Source organism: Thalassophryne amazonica, chromosome 14 (assembly GCF_902500255.1).
Source record: "Thalassophryne amazonica chromosome 14, fThaAma1.1, whole genome shotgun sequence".
NCBI classification, from domain to species: Eukaryota; Metazoa; Chordata; class Actinopteri; order Batrachoidiformes; family Batrachoididae; genus Thalassophryne; species Thalassophryne amazonica.
In genome coordinates, this window is record NC_047116.1 from 63,392,004 (window position 1) to 63,411,733 (window position 19,730).

Consider the following 19,730-nt stretch of genomic DNA (forward strand, 5'->3'; position numbering starts at 1 on the left):
CAGATGTTCCTTTACATGATTCCTGACACTTGGTTGTGCCTCTCAGTCTATGCTGTACCAGCTTGCATCTTGCATCCTGCTACTACTGCAACTTGGGTCCTGTCGCCTGTGGTAGACTCCTGCCTCTATTGATCTGTGGCTTAGGGCTTGTTCTTGTGCTGCCATGATTAGAGCCTCTGTGCTATCCTTTAGGTCGACATTTCCTATCCACTGCTACACTTGAAAAAAGGAACTGCTGTCTCAATGAGAAAAACTGATCAAAGAATTTGCATAGATTTTTTTTTAAAGCTGCAGTATTTCAACTTAGTTATTTCAACTTTCAACTGAGTTAATGCCACAAGACCTCTCTAGTTAAGTTGAAATAACTTTAGTTAAGTTAAAATAACTTGAAAAATCTATGCAAATTGTTGGATCAGTTTTTCTCATTGACATCAGTTCATATTTTAGAGTGTAGGTCTTCTTGATGTTAGCCACTTCCTCTATCGGTTGATGCTACATCCCATGGAGGGGTTTGGTTTTCCATGATATCCCCTCTTCCTGTGACTTCTTACCATCTGTCTTCAGCTGCCTGAGGAATTTTTGGAGCAGCTGATCTCAGGGGGTCATCTTTCTGATGTATTCATAGACGCTCCTTGTCTCATCCTGGATTGTGGCTCTGTCACTCACAAATCCATGCTCTCCCTCCTTGCACTGCTCATAGAGCCTCAGGGTACTGGACTTTGGATGGAAACCTTCATGAATTATGAGGAGTTTTTGTGTCTTGACATCAGTGGCATCTATCTCCTCTTGTGCCGTATTATCCTGGCTGGGTAACCGATGACTGGTAGGGCATATGTACTGATGGCTCAGATCTTTTTCCTACCATTGAACTGGCTTTTCAGCATGTGTCTTATCTTGTGGATGTATTTGGCTGTGACTGATCTTGTTGCATCATCATCATGGTTCCCATGGCTTGTGGGATTCCCAGGTACTTGTAGCTGTCCTCTATGTCCCCTGTCCTGCCTTTCTTGCAACTCCACCCCCTCAGTCTGACTCACCTTCCCTCTCTTTGTCACCATTTGGCCACACTTATCCAATCTGAATAACTTCCCAATATCCTCACTGTAGATCCTGGAGAGGTGGATCAGTAAGTCAATGTCTTGCTCACTCTTGGCATACAGCTTGATGTCATCCATGTACATGAGGTGGCTGATGTTTACTCCATTCCTGAATCGATATCCATAGCCACTCTTTGTGATGAGTTGGCTGAAGGGGTTGAGGCCTGTGCAGAACAGCCCTGGGGACAGTTCATCACCTTGGCATATCACTTGATGGTGACTTGTATGATTGCCTTGGAGTTGGCCTCCAGTGGTGTCTTCCACAGACCCACTGAGTTCCTGATTAAGGTTATCAGTGCAGTGTTATCCTTGTATAGTGCCAAGCACTCCAGTATTCATGTGTGAGACTTTCAGACATGGGCCTTCCTGTAGTCAACCCAAGCTGTGCTCAGGTTGGTCTGCCTGCTCTTTGAGTCCTGATGTACTGCTCGGTCAACCAGTAGCTGGTGCATAGACCCTCTGGTATTGCTTCCAATGCCTTTCTGAGCTATGCTTATGTTGGTGTGCGCTGTTGCCTTCTTGGCCAGATCCCCCCTGTGAAAGAGGTATTGATCTCAGTGGGTTTTTTCTTGTCTGGTTAAATAAAGGTTAAAATAAATAAATAAATAAACAAAATACAATAAATAAATAAACAAAACACACACACACACACACACACACACATATATATATATATATATATATATATATATATATACACACACTTATTCCACAATCCTTGTATTAAACTTTATTAACTGGCATTTCATTTGTTTGTAACTGGTGTAGGAACAACAACATGTAAGGTAGAACCCAAAATTAGAAGTGTTATAATACTGATTTGTTTTTGAAAGCTGTATAAGACTGGTTGTCTCTCGAAATGAGATCCTGGTCCTGAATGCCTCTGCAGGAGCAGGGGTGAAAAATGTTCCTCCTCCACACTCCCGTGTCTCCTACTGCTTTCGATGAAGCAATTTTCCCCATAAACAAGTCAATAAGATAAACACCATATTAGATGCTAGGATGCCGTCTTCAGGAAGAAAAATACCGTAATGTAATTCCTGCCAGAATTATACGAATTGAAAAATCAATTATCTGCTCTGCTGAGATATAATACACTTTAACAATCTTCTAACTAGGTTTGCTTTGCCGGGTATGACATCTTCCTCAGATTTTATCTGAGCAATATGTGACTCTAAACTCCAATAATGTTTATTGGAGCTGCATTAAGGGGATTTTGCTTATGAAATAACAGCAATTTTGCGGAGATTTGACCTGTCTGTAAAACGAGAGAAGGCTTGTCCGCTGACAATCTGTGATCACAGACTGTAGCACAATCATAATTTAATTGAAAATGGGGAAGACAGTCTGTGACAAGATACAGGGTGCTTACGAAATTAATTTGGCTGTAGCACGGCTTTCTGGGTAGAACATTCTGCAGCATCTACAGCTGACAGATTTATGAACACCACCACTGTCCTTGGTATCAGAGGTTACTTTGCTTCAAAATCAAATGTAATTTATTGTGCGCATGATGTCACATTATTCTGCAACTAAAATGAGATTTGTGTGCATTCATTTATTATAAGTTATGATTGGTGAGACTGTCAATGTGAAATTAAAGTTTAATGATATGATAAAAAAAGAAAGAAACTGAACTTTTAATGCCATTGAAGCATATGTTTATTGTATTATGTGGCTTTATATACATATTCAGAAGAATGAAAAGGCTTTGTGCTGGAATAATTTATATCAGAAAAGGCAAAAAAAGAACAAATAAGAAATATATATCCTTTTGCTGTTGGGGTTTTGTGGAGAATTCATTATTGTCAGTTCAAGGACAAAGCAGGAAGGAGAAATATGAGTGAGATTCTTCTTCTTTTTGATTGCTCATATGGTTTGCTGGTCTAACAGCTTAAAGACCAGTTGAACTGAGGATTAAGTGAAATCCAACAAAGAACTCTGGGAAAAATCTGTGAACACAGAGCTGCAAAAAAGACTGAAAAAGATCTTAGTCTGGAGAACTGACAAAGCAACACAGTTCCTTTGCAAAAGACAGGTATGGTGCTTTAAGAGTTATTGTAAGATGCAGTATATATTAGGACTGGGGAATGTTCATAGCAAATTGATCCTCCATAATGTGCTGTGTCCTCCATGGTGGTGATGTTGTTTGTTTGCTGGAGTACTCAAAAACTACTCAGTGGATTTTTGTAAAAACTAGTTAGGATGAAGCAGCAACCTCGGGTGCTTAAAAAAAATTAAGCCTACATGAAAGTGCTAAATCTTGGAGTTCCTTGATTGGCCACTTGAGGCTGGCTGCAAAAGTGAATCTATCCCAACAGATCCTCAGGTTAAATTGCCCAACTTTAAAACACAGTTAAACATGTTTGCAATGTTGTACCAAAACGAAGGCTTTTGGCCTGTAGCTCATTTTGCCATTAAAGACAACAGTTCAGGGGCTGAATCTATATAACAATAGCAAACGCCTCTGTGAGTGCATGCATGTGCGTGGGCGCGTGCGTGCGTGTGTGCGTGTATCTGCGTGTGCGCGCGTGTGTGTGTGTGTGCGCCTATGTATGGCTTCAAACAGAGAAACTGGGAAGAACTGACATTTTGCTATTTTGTATGCTTATGTATTTTGGGTCAAGGATGAACACCGCAAAACCAAAAAGCTACTCTGACTAATATTTTTTGGAGAAATTAGCAATACTAGCTACCAACAGTGAATAATGGACATTGTACTGCAGTGCACCATGGGAGTTTGGGTTTTGGAGTTTTAAATGTTTTCACTGTGGTTCCCGTTAGTTTAACAGTGTTGTTAGTGTTATTGATTTACTGTGTTTCTGTAGTTCAATTGGTTTAGTCAGTTTAGTTAAGTGTCATGTTACCAATACCATGACTGAGTTAAGTGTCATGTTGTTGTTACCATAAGTGAGAACTATACTGCATTTGATGGCTTCCGCCATTGTCTCTGTTCATTGTTCGTGGGTGTGTAAAAAACAAACAAAAACGTGCTTGCTGCAGAATGAGAAAAAAAAAAAGCTCTCCGTGCGACTGGGGACAGCTCTATGGGTGTGCATGTGTATAACTTTGATCACGCACAAAGTGGGGAGAATTGAGATTTGTATTTTGGGTCAAGGGTGAACACCGCCGAAACAGGACATTGGTAGGACTAATATTTTTGGAGAAGCTATGAATATTAGCTAACAACACTGAACACTGAACATTGCTAATTACATTCTGGACTCACACACCATTCCAGCAGGGGGCGGTAAATCATCGTTGCATGTGTGTGTGTGTGTGTGTGTGTTTGTGTGAGTGAGTGATTTTATTTAGTAAGTTTAATGTTAGTACATAATACGAGGTCTGTTAGAAAAGTATCCGACCTTATTATTTTTTTTAAAAAACCATATGGATTTGAATCACGTGTGATTGCGTCAGACAAGCTTGAACCCTCGTGCGCATGCGTGAGTTTTTTCATGCCTGTCAGTTGCGTCATTTGTCTGTGAGCAGGCTTTGAGTGAGGTGTGGTCCACCCCTCTCGTCTATTTTTTATTGCGAATAAATGTCTGAACGATTTGGAGCTTTGCTGCATCAATTATTTTCCAGAAACTGTGAGAGACCTCCAGATGGACACCGTTCGAAAAATTAATATGGCTTTCAGGGACGATTTTATGGGGATTAAACAGATTACGGGGTGTTACTGCTGCTTTATGAACGGCCCACAACTCCTGAGAGCACGGCGCGCTCCCAGCCCCCATCGACAGGGTGACACCCCGCTGGAACAACCAGATCATTTCCAACGTCAAAGCTTTGTTGATCCGGGACCTCGTCTGACTTTCACAAAAAGGCAGAAGATGTGGACATCAGCACTTTTTCCGGCACATTCCACCGTTACAGGAGTTTTTTTCATGGAAAGAAAAGCGGAGGGATGCACCACGGCTCCGTTCATTACGCGGGACAAAACCACCTCGGTGTTGGTCTCACAGGACGGCTTAAAGGTGGATTTCAGATGGATTCCGGTTGCTTTCCAGTCGTGTGAATATCCGATTGTAATTGTGCATGAGGTGGACATGCCAGAACATGTCCCGTGAGGCTTCATCACGGCGTTGCTTTGCGCCAAGTGGCTGCACCGCGACGCGCGGTGGAGCAGCTTCTCTTTCCATGACAAAAACTCCTGTAACAGTGAAATGTGCCATTCATTTTTAAACTGGATGCTGTCTTGATCCGGTATGTCATCTGACTAGCACAGGAATTGTGAAAGGACGTGGACATCAGCACTTTTCCGGCACATTAAGACAGACGTGCAGAGGAGTTCCGCGCGTCGCGGTGCAGCCACGCGGCGCAAAGCCTCACGGGACATGTTCTGGCATGTCCAGCTCATGCACAATCACAATCGGATATTCACACGACTGGAAAGCAACCGGAATCCGTCTGAAATCCACCTGAAAGCTGTCCTGAGAGACCAACCCCGAGGTGGTCTTGTCCCGCGTAATGAACGGCTCCGTGGCGCGTCCCTCCGCTTTTCTTTCCATGAACAAAACTCCTGTAACGGTGGAATGTGCCGGAAAAGTGCTGATGTCCACGTCTTTTCACAATTCCTGTGCTAGTCAGATGACATACCGGATCAAGACAGCATCCAGTTTAAAAATGAACGGCATATATATATATATATATATATATATATATATATATATATATATATATATATATATATATATATATGTGTGTGTGTGTGTGTGTGTGTTAAATACTGTAGAGGTTTTCCAATCACTGCATTTTAAACAAATGTTCAGGATGCGTTAAACCTAAGAAGGCTATTCCACAGAGTGTCGTTCATTCCCATTTAATCTGGAATAGCAAACCGGGGCACATTGTGAAGCATTGTAGTAACTTCTTGATCCATCTTTGTCTATCTTGAACAAACCTGGTATACATATTAGTTACGGTGATCAGCTGCACCAGATTTGACATTGGGATCCATTTTTGAAATGTTCAAAAATTTCATCCCGATTCTAAAAATTTTCAGGTGGGTTGACATGTTTGCACTTTATAAGGCAGCCATTTCCCAAGTCTGCACTTTATGAGCCAGCCTGTTAGGAAGCAAGCCATATCATCCTGTTTTTTTTTTTTTTTTGGCTCATGGGTGATAGTAGTAGAACATTACCTTATGGAATAGGGTTATACAATTTGTGCTTCTTGTTTTTTTCTTTATTGTATCTTTCCACTTGTACTCTGTGTGTTGTTTTATTCTAGACAACCATACTTGTCCCATTGACCAGTTCAAGTGCAGCAACAATCGGTGTATTCCAAAAAGATGGCTGTGTGATGGAACAAACGACTGCGGTAACAATGAAGATGAGGCCAACACTACATGCTCGGGTATGTACTGCAGCAGCTTTGTAACTGTAAAATCACAGTGTAGATGTAGTTTGATTGTTACAGATTTTTTGCAACCTTAGTGTGATAGAGAATTCTTCTTTGCCATCTCATCAAGTGACATTTGGCTTCCTTTATTATTGTTGCTCATTGATTGAACACTCATTGATAATTGATACTTTGCATTTCTGCTGACCTCACCTATCCCAGTAACTCATGTTTTAATGAGCACTACTCTCAGTGAAATTCTCTAAAATAGCAATATCATGATTACATATTGTCCTTATAGCAGCAGCTGGTGCCCCCTTGACTGATGGCATCACAAGTGCTTTTGCAGTATGTTTCAATCAAGTGAATGCACACCTTTTGAATTAAATATGGAGCAGCTCAGTCATCTTAGCAATAAGGCATAAAACCTTTTCACTGACATCTTTTGTTTAAAATTTTCCACTTCAGATGGGCTTTATACATCAAAGTCTTGAACAGATGTGTCCTGTGTTGTCAAGGCAGTCACCCCCGTTATGTCTTCTGGCGCTCGAGGAGCTTTGTGCAATCAATCTCATTGTGTGAAAGCAGTCTGTAGTATCAAAGAGGTTTTGCACCTACAAGGGGCGACTGTGTGTCAGAATCACTTACTGTATATCAAATTGCCTCCCATGTTAACAATGGTGCTTCTTTGGAGCTTTTAGCCTTAGAGGTTCAATCAATGAGCATTAGCCAGTGGATGATGAATGCTGCCTTGCTGTCAGCTTGACATGCATATCACACAACAGTGGGAGTTCATGTGCTTGCTGTCCAAGCTTGCCCACCTTGGCCATGTAACATGTTACTCAGGGCCCGTTAAGCAACAACAAATTCCTCATGGCTTTCAGACTGCATATGATTGAGTGATAAAGGGTTTATGGTGGTCAGACACTGACAGCCCCGGTGATGTAGTGATCATTAGAGTTGTTGAACATGTCTTGCATTGACTTACAATGTAGGTGTTTGCGTGAATTAAGTGCCCTCCCTGTACGCTTACAGCTCAGCCTTGTCAGGCTATGCAGTTCTCCTGCAGGAACGGACGCTGCATACCCCGAGCCTGGATCTGTGACCGTGAGGATGACTGTGGAGATATGTCTGATGAAATATCATGTGGTGAGTATGGCATGGCGGCGCGCACCACACATGGCACCACTGAGTGTGAGATCGAGTAAAGACACAGCAGGCTGCTGTCCAAGTACTTGTTGGTCAAAATGTGAAATAATGATAATGGTAACAAGCAGTGATGTTGTGCTTTTTTGTGGACTGAGAGATGATTTTTGACACTCAATCAATCAATCAATTTTTTTTTATATAGCGCCAAATCACAACAAACAGTTGCCCCAAGGCGCTTTATATTGTAAGGCAAGGCCATACAATAATTATGTAAAACCCCAACGGTCAAAACGACCCCCTGTGAGCAAGCACTTGGCTACAGTGGGAAGGAAAAACTCCCTTTTAACAGGAAGAAACCTCCAGCAGAACCAGGCTCAGGGAGGGGCAGTCTTCTGCTGGGACTGGTTGGGGCTGAGGGAGAGAACCAGGAAAAAGACATGCTGTGGAGGGGAGCAGAGATCGATCACTAATGATTAAATGCAGAGTGGTGCATACAGAGCAAAAAGAGAAAGAAACAGTGCATCATGGGAACCCCCCAGCAGTCTACGTCTATAGCAGCATAACTAAGGGATGGTTCAGGGTCACCTGATCCAGCCCTAACTATAAGCTTTAGCAAAAAGGAAAGTTTTAAGCCTAATCTTAAAAGTAGAGAGGGTGTCTGTCTCCCTGATCTGAATTGGGAGCTGGTTCCACAGGAGAGGAGCCTGAAAGCTGAAGGCTCTGCCTCCCATTCTACTCTTACAAACCCTAGGAACTACAAGTAAGCCTGCAGTCTGAGAGCGAAGCGCTCTATTGGGGTGATATGGTACTACGAGGTCCCTAAGATAAGATGGGACCTGATTATTCAAAACCTTATAAGTAAGAAGAAGAATTTTAAATTCTATTCTAGAATTAACAGGAAGCCAATGAAGAGAGGCCAATATGGGTGAGATATGCTCTCTCCTTCTAGTCCCCGTCAGTACTCTAGCTGCAGCATTTTGAATTAACTGAAGGCTTTTTAGGGAACTTTTAGGACAACCTGATAATAATGAATTACAATAGTCCAGCCTAGAGGAAATAAATGCATGAATTAGTTTTTCAGCATCACTCTGAGACAAGACCTTTCTGATTTTAGAGATATTGCGTAAATGCAAAAAAGCAGTCCTACATATTTGTTTAATATGCGCTTTGAATGACATATCCTGATCAAAAATGACTCCAAGATTTCTCACAGTATTACTAGAGGTCAGGGTAATGCCATCCACAGTAAGGATCTGGTTAGACACCATGTTTCTAAGATTTGTGGGGCCAAGTACAATAACTTCAGTTTTATCTGAGTTTAAAAGCAGGAAATTAGAGGTCATCCATGTCTTTATGTCTGTAAGACAATCCTGCAGTTTAGCTAATTGGTGTGTGTTGTCTGGCTTCATGGATAGATAAAGCTGGGTATCATCTGCGTAACAATGAAAATTTAAGCAATACCGTCTAATAATACTGCCTAAGGGAAGCATATATAAAGTGAATAAAATTGGTCCTAGCACAGAACCTTGTGGAACTCCATAATTAACTTTAGTCTGTGAAGAAGATTCCCCATTTACATGAACAAATTGTAATCTATTAGACAAATATGATTCAAACCACCGCAGCGCAGTGCCTTTAATACCTATGGCATGCTCTAATCTCTGTAATAAAATTTTATGGTCAACAGTATCAAAAGCAGCACTGAGGTCTAACAGAACAAGCACAGAGATGAGTCCACTGTCCGAGGCCATAAGAAGATCATTTGTAACCTTCACTAATGCTGTTTCTGTACTATGATGAATTCTAAAACCTGACTGAAACTCTTCAAATAGACCATTCCTCTGCAGATGATCAGTTAGCTGTTTTACAACTACCCTTTCAAGAATTTTTGAGAGAAAAGGAAGGTTGGAGATTGGCCTATAATTAGCTAAGATAACTGGGTCAAGTGATGGCTTTTTAAGTAATGGTTTAATTACTGCCACCTTAAAAGCCTGTGGTACATAGCCAACTAACAAAGATAGATTGATCATATTTAAGATCGAAGCATTAAATAATGGTAGGGCTTCCTTGAGCAGCCTGGTAGGAATGGGGTCTAATAAACATGTTGATGGTTTGGATGAAGTAACTAATGAAAATAACTCAGACAGAACAATCGGAGAGAAAGAGTCTAACCAAATACCGGCATCACTGAAAGCAGCCAAAGATAACGATACGTCTTTGGGATGGTTATGAGTAATTTTTTCTCTAATAGTTAAAATTTTGTTAGCAAAGAAAGTCATGAACTCATTACTAGTTAAAGTTAATGGAATACTCAGCTCAATAGAGCTCTGACTCTTTGTCAGCCTGGCTACAGTGCTGAAAAGAAACCTGGGGTTGTTCTTATTTTCTTCAATTAGTGATGAGTAGAAAGATGTCCTAGCTTTACGGAGGGCTTTTTTATAGAGCAACAGACTCTTTTTCCAGGCTAAGTGAAGATCTTCTAAATTAGTGAGACGCCATTTCCTCTCCAACTTACGGGTTATCTGCTTTAAGCTACGAGTTTGAGAGTTATACCATGGAGTCAGACACTTCTGATTTAAAGCTCTCTTTTTCAGAGGAGCTACAGCATCCAAAGCTGTCTTCAATGAGGATGTAAAACTATTGACGAGATACTCTATCTCCCTTACAGAGTTTAGGTAGCTACTCTGCACTGTGTTGTTATATGGCATTAGAGAACATAAAGAAGGAATCATATCCTTAAACCTAGTTACAGCGCTTTCTGAAAGACTTCTAGTGTAATGAAACTTATTCCCTACTGCTGGGTAGTCCATCAGAGTAAATGTAAATGTTATTAAAAAATGATCAGACAGAAGGGAGTTTTCAGGGAATACTGTTAAGTCTTCTATTTCCATACCATAAGTCAGAACAAGATCTAAGATATGATTAAAGTGGTGGGTGGACTCATTTACTTTTTGAGCAAAGCCAATAGAGTCTAATAATAGATTAAATGCAGTGTTGAGGCTGTCATTCTCAGCATCTGTGTGGATGTTAAAATCGCCCACTATAATTATCTTATCTGAGCTCAGCACTAAGTCAGACAAAAGGTCTGAAAATTCACAGAGAAACTCACAGTAACGACCAGGTGGACGATAGATAATAACAAATAAAACTGGTTTTTGGGACTTCCAATTTGGATGGACAAGACTAAGAGACAAGCTTTCAAATGAATTAAAGCTCTGTCTGGGTTTTTGATTAATTAATAAGCTGGAATGGAAGATTGCTGCTAATCCACCGCCCCGGCCCGTGCTACGAGCATTCTGACAGTTAGTGTGACTCGGGGGTGTTGACTCATTTAAACTAACATATTCATCCTGCTGTAACCAGGTTTCTGTTAGGCAGAATAAATCAATATGTTGATCAATTATTATATCATTTACCAACAGGGACTTAGAAGAGAGAGACCTAATGTTTAATAGACCACATTTAACTGTTTTAGTCTGTGGTGCAGTTGAAGGTGCTATATTATTTTTTCTTTTTGAATTTTTATGCTTAAATAGATTTTTGCTGGTTATTGGTAGTCTGGGAGCAGGCACCGTCTCTACGGGGATGGGGTAATGAGGGGATGGCAGGGGGAGAGAAGCTGCAGAGAGGTGTGTAAGACTACAACTCTGCTTCCTGGTCCCAACCCTGGATAGTCACGGTTTGGAGGATTTAAGAAAATTGGCCAGATTTCTAGAAATGAGAGCTGCTCCATCCAAAGTGGGATGGATGCCGTCTCTCCTAACAAGACCAGGTTTTCCCCAGAAGCTTTGCCAATTATCTATGAAGCCCACCTCATTTTTTGGACACCACTCAGACAGCCAGCAATTCAAGGAGAACATGCGGCTAAACATGTCACTCCCGGTCCGATTGGGGAGGGGCCCAGAGAAAACTACAGAGTCCGACATTGTTTTTGCAAAGTTACACACCGATTTAATGTTAATTTTAGTGACCTCCGATTGGCGTAACCGGGTGTCATTACTGCCGACGTGAATTACAATCTTACCAAATTTACGCTTAGCCTTAACCAGCAGTTTCAAATTTCCTTCAATGTCGCCTGCTCTGGCCCCCGGAAGACAATTGACTATGGTTGCTGGTGTCGCTAACTTCACATTTCTCAAAACAGAGTCGCCAATAACCAGAGTTTGATCCTCGGCGGGTGTGTCGTCGAGTGGGGAAAAACGGTTAGAGATGTGAACGGGTTGGCGGTGTACACGGGGCTTCTGTTTAGGGCTACGCTTCCTCCTCACAGTCACCCAGTCAGCCTGCTTTCCCGGCTGCTCGGGATCTGCCAGGGGGGAACTAACGGCGGCTAAGCTACCTTGGTCCGCACCGACTACAGGGGCCTGGCTAGCTGTAGAATTTTCCACGGTGCGGAGCCGAGTCTCCAATTCGCCCAGCCTGGCCTCCAAAGCTACGAATAAGCTACACTTATTACAAGTACCGTTACTGCTAAAGGAGGCCGAGGAATAACTAAACATTTCACACCCAGAGCAGAAAAGTGCGGGAGAGACAGGAGAAGCCGCCATGCTAAATCGGCTAAGAGCTAGTAGCTACGCTAAGCTAGCGGATTCCTAAAAACACGCAAAGTGAATAATGTGTAAATAATTTAGAGGTGATTCAGCAGAAGGAGTGCTTTAGTTAAGGCACGTAAAGATTACACTGGGAAACAAATCGTAATCTAGATAACTAGATCAATCTAACTGCGCAGATTAAACAGCTAACAGATACAGCAAAACACCGCTGTGCTCCGGAACAGGAAGTGATACAATACCGCAGTGAGAGCCAACCACCAGAGCGCGCCTTGAAATGACAGCGACACTGAGAAAAAGCTTAAAAATGCTTGACATAGATAAGGGATTAAGACACTTCCAAGTATAAGTCACATTTTCCTCTATTAAAATCCATTCTTAAGAGACCTAGTGGAAAGAGTTGTTTACTTTTTTCAAGAAATAAGCTTCAACAGCATTCCAGATACAGATGGGGATCTGTGAGATGATTATCACTTTTCATCCCTCAGCTCAAGCCAGTTGGGAGAGGAGGATTTTGTCATATTTTGCAGCATCCGTCTGCCTGTCCATCAGTATTACTGGGGAAATCAATCCACTTATTTGTATTCCATCTTTTGAAAAGTATCTGTGAAAAATCATATTTATTTGTTTTTAATCAGAAGGTCTTTTTCTTCATTTTTATCTCATTTAATATTTACGAAAAAATACAACCATGAATACATTTAGCCAGAGAACAACTTTTATATACAGTATTTATTAATACTTTTCAAAACACCATGTATATCATGAATCTGTAATATTGGTTGTGGCAGTTTATGCTGGTTGTGTTTGTGAAGATTAGCTGTGGACAATGTATGAAACGGTGTGTACTGAAGCCAAGTTTTCCAACTTAGCAAACAAAACATATTGCTTTATGAGGCCAATGGCAAGATAGGATACAGTGCATCCAGAAAATATTCACAGCGCTTCACTTTCTCCCCAATTTTTAATGTGACAGCCTTATTCCAAAAGGATGAAATATTTTTTTCCTCAAATTTCTACACACAATACCCCATGATGACAATGTGAAAAATTTGTTTTAGTTTTTGCAAATTTATAAAAAAACAAACAAACAAAAAAATAAAGGCCCCTTCACACATATTATGAATGTGGTCGAATTGCGCATGAAGTGCGCATGAAGCAGGAATTGTATGCAATAAGTGTAAAATCTTAGCTGCCTCCAATGCCTCATACATCTATTGCTACAACTGTTTGCACACACCAGAGGCTGAAAGACTATGAGAGCCCATTCGATCCCTCTCACAGCAGGTGTCGGACAAATTCCAGGTGACACATTTGTCTATTGTGCATCATCTTTATGGAACACTTGTCTTGTCAGTATGAGAAAATTTGCTTCCTGCAGTGCATCTGGAAAGTATTCACAGCGCTTCACTTTATCCACATATTGTTACGTTACAGCCTTATTCCAAAATGGAGCAAATCATTTTTTCCCCTCAACATTCTAGTCACAACACCCCATAATGACATGTTTTTTGTTTGTTTGTTTTGTTTTTACTAATTTATTTAAAAACAACAACAACAAAACTAAGAAATCACATCTACATAAGTATTTACACCCTTTACTTAATACTTTGTTGGTGCACCGTTGGCAGGAATTACAGCCTCAAGTCTTCTTGAATATGATGCCACAAGCATGGCACACCTATCTTTGCGCAGTTTTGTCCATTCCTCTTTGCAGCACCTCTCAAGATCAATCAGGTTGGATGGGGAGTGTCTGTGCACGGCCATTTCCAGATCTCTACAGATATGTTCAATTGGATTCAGGTCTGGGCTCTGGCTGGGCCACTAAATGGCAAATGCCATGTCCACCACAAAATATATATCCCATATTAAGTGCATTTCCTGTGGCGCAACACGCACCATCCAGCCAGACAGAAGTATGCACAGCTCCTCCCTGTGCCTGGAATCATCAGGTCACCCCCGCTGCTGCAGTGTAGCTCGTAAAGTGCAATCGATGAGGAGTGAGTGCTGTGAGACACCTCTGTTCGGAAGGTCCTTTCGCGGTTAGCAGCCGGCTAACAGGTACGCACTGAGGAGTTCTGTCATTGACATGTACCCTGAGTACTGTAAGCCCAAGTCAGCAATGTGAAATATTTGCAAATCTGTTGAACCGAGAGGTGGATGGTTCATCACAACCCAAATCAAATGTTTAACCGGAGCAGAAAGATTAAATTAGCCAGAATGAGATGATTTACCCACACTGACTTCAAATATGAGTAAATTTAATACATTTTTTGGTGGTTTCCTGTTGAGGTTTATAAATGAGGAAATGCTCTCTGACCGCTTCATATAAACACTTCATGTATTCAGAGCGGGTGTACCATCTTGTGGTCAAGAGATGAAACTTCAGTCACTGACCCAATAATAAATAAATGTATTTAATTCTTTCACCAAAACAGCAAACTCCCCCACCATGATAAGGTGGCAGTTCGAGGGGGAGACTTTTTTGCTTTGTCCTCTTGTCAGTAGAGTGTCCTTTGCCCTCTTGTCAGTAGAGTGTCTTTTGCCCTCTTGTCAGTAGAGTGTCCTTTGCCCTCTTGTCACTGGAGTGTCCTTGCCTCAAGTGGAGCAGTTTAAGTATCTTGGGGTCTTGTTCACAAGAGAGGGACGGATGGAGCATGAGATCAACAGACAGATTGGTGCAGCATCTGCAGTGATGCGGTCGCTGTATCAGACCGTCGTGGTGAAAAGAGAGTTGAGCAGGGGGGCAAAGCTCTCGATTTACCGATCAATCTACCTTCCGACCCTCACCTATGGCCATGAGATTTGGCTCATGACCAAAAGAACAAGAACACGAGTACAAGCGGCCGAGATGAGTTTCCTCCGCATGGTGGCTGGGTGCTCCCTTAGAGACAGGGTGAGGAGCTCAGTCACCCGGGAAGAGCTCGGAGTCGAGTCGCTGCTCCTCCACATCGAAAGGAGCCAGCTGAGGTGGCTCGGGCAACTTTTTCGGTGCCCCCTGGACAACTCGCTGGAGAGGTGTTCCGGCCACATCCCATTGGGAGGAAGCCCCGGGGAAGACCCAGGACACGCTGGAGGGACTGCGTCTCGCAGCTGGCTTGGGAATGCCTCGGGGTTCCCCCGGAGGAGCTGGGGGAGGTGTGTGTATCGGGAGGTCTGTGCAGCTTTGCTTGAACTGCTGCCCCCATGACCCAACCTCAGATGAAAATGGATGGATAATAATTTTGAAGAAATCCTTAAAATGAAGATTAGCAGCTGCTTGCAGCTACTTGAGAAGTTTTGATGTTTTAACAAAAAATAGATTAACACAAAAAATGACTGAAAATATCACAGTGTGCAGTGCCAAAAATCAGTCTTTACAAATAGCTTCATTGGTCCTCTTGTAGCTGCTCAGTTCACACAGTAGCTGCAGATAATTTTGTGGAGCAGATGATGCACACATGCATGTGAACAAAACCTTGAGGTATTCCTTTGTCAGATATCTGTTAAAATGGTCAAGACAAGAGAGTTTACATGCAGTCAGTCAGAATTGGGAACAGAAGATGTATATTTTCAGACTGGATATGAGCTATGCCATCCATCTAGTTTGATGGAATGCTCCAGGAGCCTAAATGTGTACATCATCATTCCAGTCAGCTCCATCCTTCCAACAGGTTTCAAGAAAATCAGTTCAGCAGTTTTTGCGTAATCCAAGTGGTTAATGCACTTGGTTTCAGTTCAGAAGGCTCCGGGTTCAAATCCCACCCCTGCCACATTTCTCCATGTAATGTGGATTTGCGTCAGGAAGGGCATCCGGCGTAAAACCTGTGCCAATTCAACATGCAGATCCAACTTGGATTTGCTGTGGCGACCCCGAGTGCAAACAAGGGAGCAGCCGAAGGGACTTACTTTTACTGCTACAAGGCAAACTGCACTGAGAACATAACCTCCTTGATGACGGGGATAAAAATTGACACTTATGTAGAGCACTATTATCTAAGTACAGGTTACATTCAGTTTGTTGGCAGAGGTAAATGTTCTCCCAGTGTCATTCTCATTCATACATTCTGTAATGTCAACCACAAACAAAGACAGCGCTTCGATCTCTGATGTGTTGGTGACACTGCAGTGAAAAGCCTTTCTGAAAGTCATCCAGAAATGAAAGGAAACAAATAAACTCTGGTACTTTGTAATGTACTGTCAGGAAAGCATGCCATAAAACCATCAGATTAAAAAAAAAAAGTATATTTACTCTCTGGAAAACCTTAACACTGACTTTGTCCTTGTCATTGTCAGTGATTTGGTATTATGCTCCCATCTGTGTTGTTTCAGAAATTGCCTGATGCATGACCAAGCAAAACCTCTAAATGTCGTAATCTTGCGAAAGTGCATTGTCGATAATTTTCACTACCCTCACGGCATATCTTCATGCATGACATTAAAAAATAGGCTTTAGAATGGACGTTATACAGATGAAAATCACAGTGGTCAGCCCCAAGGACTCAGATGACTAAGTAGTTCATAGCTCCCTTCATACAAACAAGACACCTAACAAAATCATTTATTAAGATTTCTAAAGAAAGATTTGTCCTGAGAGTTGGACACATCGTGCTGCTACACAAACACTTGAGAAGTTTCTAAAGTTCTGTTCTCTTTGTTCCTCTGTCTTCCAGACTTCTGAAAGTAGGCAATACTCTCTAACTATGTAAAGTAGTTCAGTGAATTAAATGATTCATCGAGGCAGAAAATTTGACTCAAACAGTCATTGCTCAAATTTCTGTAGAAATATTTTTTTGGCAATATTCCATAATAAAACATATTTTTAGTCATTCTTAATGTTCCTGTGCACGGCTGGTTCCAGTAAATATTCAAAACACACTTAATGATGTGCCACTTTGGCTGTCAAGCATACAAATTCTTTAGATTTTCTGAAAATCAAATGTTATTTGAGACTGTCTTTTTAGTGATTAATAAATTCAGCTCTTCTCTTCTTTCAACATTCGAAAAGTTTTTAAAACTGATTCTTTGCTGCCTTATTCTTTGCACCATATCACAAATGACATCAGCTGAGAACACCAAGGCCAAGTGTGCTGCAAACCTTTATAAAGTGAATCACAGTTGTCTCAGTGGCACACAATATTTTTACATCAGGGAGTCAAAGTTGTTGCCTGTGTTCTGGATTACACTTTGAACAAAATACAGTAGTGCTCAAACAAGATACACCATATTTTCTGGAGAATACATCACATCAGAGTTACGGTTGTGCCTATTAAAATGCCTCTTGAATGGAAAAAAATACATATACAAATAGGGATGCACCGATCCTGATACCAGTATTGGGTATCGGTTCAATCCCATATTCATTTACTCGTACTTGTAATCATAAAACATCTCCGATACTACGTGACCTGATACCCCTTTACAGCAGCGTGATGTCAACCTCTCATTGGGGGATTTTCATGCACACGCTCCGTAATTTCTGGACTTTAAACTGCAAATTTTTTCATACGTTTTGAACACTGCAGCTTATACAATGATGTGGCTAATTAATGGATTTTTAGAGGCTTTCATGTAATTTACTGATAAGTCGAAATATGTCCATCAATGCTGTCCATTGATTGGCTGAAAGCCTCAGTCCTCATGCAGAGTAAATTCACACACGGAGTAAATAAAAACTCTTATCTATTCGTGGAATTCATCATCCCATGATCCTGAAGAAAAATTAACCACATACATTCTCCTAAGTTTGGAAAACAACATCTGAAAATATTTGAATTCCTTGTGGCTCTAAAACGTTCCTCTGTGACTTCATGACTTTGCGCCATAGTTCCTCCATCAGAACACAGATCACGGTTTCAGTGGCGGAGATTCTCCATCAGGTTGGGAAGTTTCAGCTCTTGGTGAGGGTGTTCAGGCCAATGGGAGCCCGGCTTAGTCCGCTACAGGTGTAATCCATTTGTTGAATGTCTGTGGCACTGCGTTTGGAGCCGATCTGCTCCAGTTCCACAAGCCAGACTTTGCGCCTCAAGTTGAAAGAGTCACTGTGCACCTCATTTGTTAATGGCTCAGTTACCACAGGCAATGGGCTATTCTGTCTGAACGCGTTGAAATTGTCCCATGATCCACAAAGAAAAAAAAAAATAAATAAAAAATTACTCCCTTTTGCCTCCATGGGGTGTGGAGATGCCACATGACACCGTGTGTGTGTGCGCACACACCATACTCATCAATATTACATGTTCCGCCTTTGGGAAAAAACAAAACACTTACGGTATGTATTGTGTATGTTACCGGTACTCATTTAATTAAAAGTTTAAAAAAATAGTGTGGAGAGTGAAAAACTGTTTATCTCAGTGTCACACTTTATAGAGGAAAACAGAAACAAGCTCACAGCTGATAATGCAGTGAAGCTTGTTTTCATAAAAAAGAATCTGCCCTCACATTTTCAAAAAAAAAAAAGGCTTTTAGTCTTCACAGACATAAACAAAGTTATTGATGGACAGTTTCAGTTCAGTTACTGGTGTATATTTTGTCGTGCTGAAGTCCACAGGTTATATTTCAGTGAGATGTCTGGCAGTGTCATGTTTGTTAAGAAACACACAATTAATGTTAAAGGTCAATTTGTTGTATTCAAAAAGTGATGTTACAAGTTTTAAGTGAAATGTCTGTGAATAAAAACAAAGCTAATGATATTGGGAGCAGTTACAGTTAAAAACTAAGGAACAACTGATGAATAAAACATGATTTGAAAGTCATCATAAAACTGTAATGGTATCATTAAGCATTCATATCGGTACTCGATATTGATGAGTACCAAAACCTATGTATTCGTACTTGTACTCGGTCTGGAAAAAAAGTGGTTTTGGTGCATACCTATATATAAACTGCACTGGAGTATAAGTCACACTTTTTTTTCTGTATTATCAACTTTTTATTTCTGGAATTTAGTGCATTGTCACAGTGTACATTTTATTGTTGCCATCTCTTCTTTTATTATTGTATTTTATTTTGTTTTGTGCTTTGATTCCTGGGAAAGTGCTATAGTCATAGTTATTGCATTGGAGTATAAGTTGCAGGACCTCCAAAACTATATAAAAAAAAAAAAAATCGGATTTGTACTCTGGGAATTTCGGTATGCCTGCCAAAAATGTACACATATTTTTAATTTAACCATGTTACTCCCATTGAGATCTCCTTTGCAAGGGAGAGCTGGACAATTATTAAGTTTCCAATTCACCTAACCTGCATGTCTTTAAGTGTGGAAGGAAGTCGGAGCACTCAGAGAAAAACCACGCAAACAAGGGGAGAACATGCAAATTCCACACAGAAAGGCCACAGGTGGGAATCTCTTCCACCACCTTCTTGCTGTGAGACAACAGTGCGAACCACTAAGCCACCATATCACCCATATTTATGTAACTATGTGAAACTTACTCAGCCAATTTTCATGTAACATGGTAAAAAGGCTAATTATTTATTAACCTTTGGAAGGGATTCGATTAGGGGGATGGATAAATTTCAGATTTACAGTTTTTACGTAATCCTGCTAACCAGACAATCAGCACTGACATATTACCTCCTTCACAGAAGTAGAAAGAAAAATGCATGA

General features: G+C 41.1%; 1 protein-coding gene across 1 annotated transcript in view; it reads left to right on the top strand.

The window, feature by feature from the left end:
- Nucleotides 1-19,730, top strand: part of lrp1bb (low density lipoprotein receptor-related protein 1Bb) — a 1,555,752-nt gene that overhangs the window by 687,168 nt on the left and 848,854 nt on the right. The window contains exons 17-18 of the mRNA XM_034186395.1: nucleotides 6,333-6,458; nucleotides 7,479-7,592. Of these exons, the coding sequence (XP_034042286.1) occupies nucleotides 6,333-6,458; nucleotides 7,479-7,592 (240 nt within the window). The remainder of the gene's footprint in view (nucleotides 1-6,332; nucleotides 6,459-7,478; nucleotides 7,593-19,730) is intronic.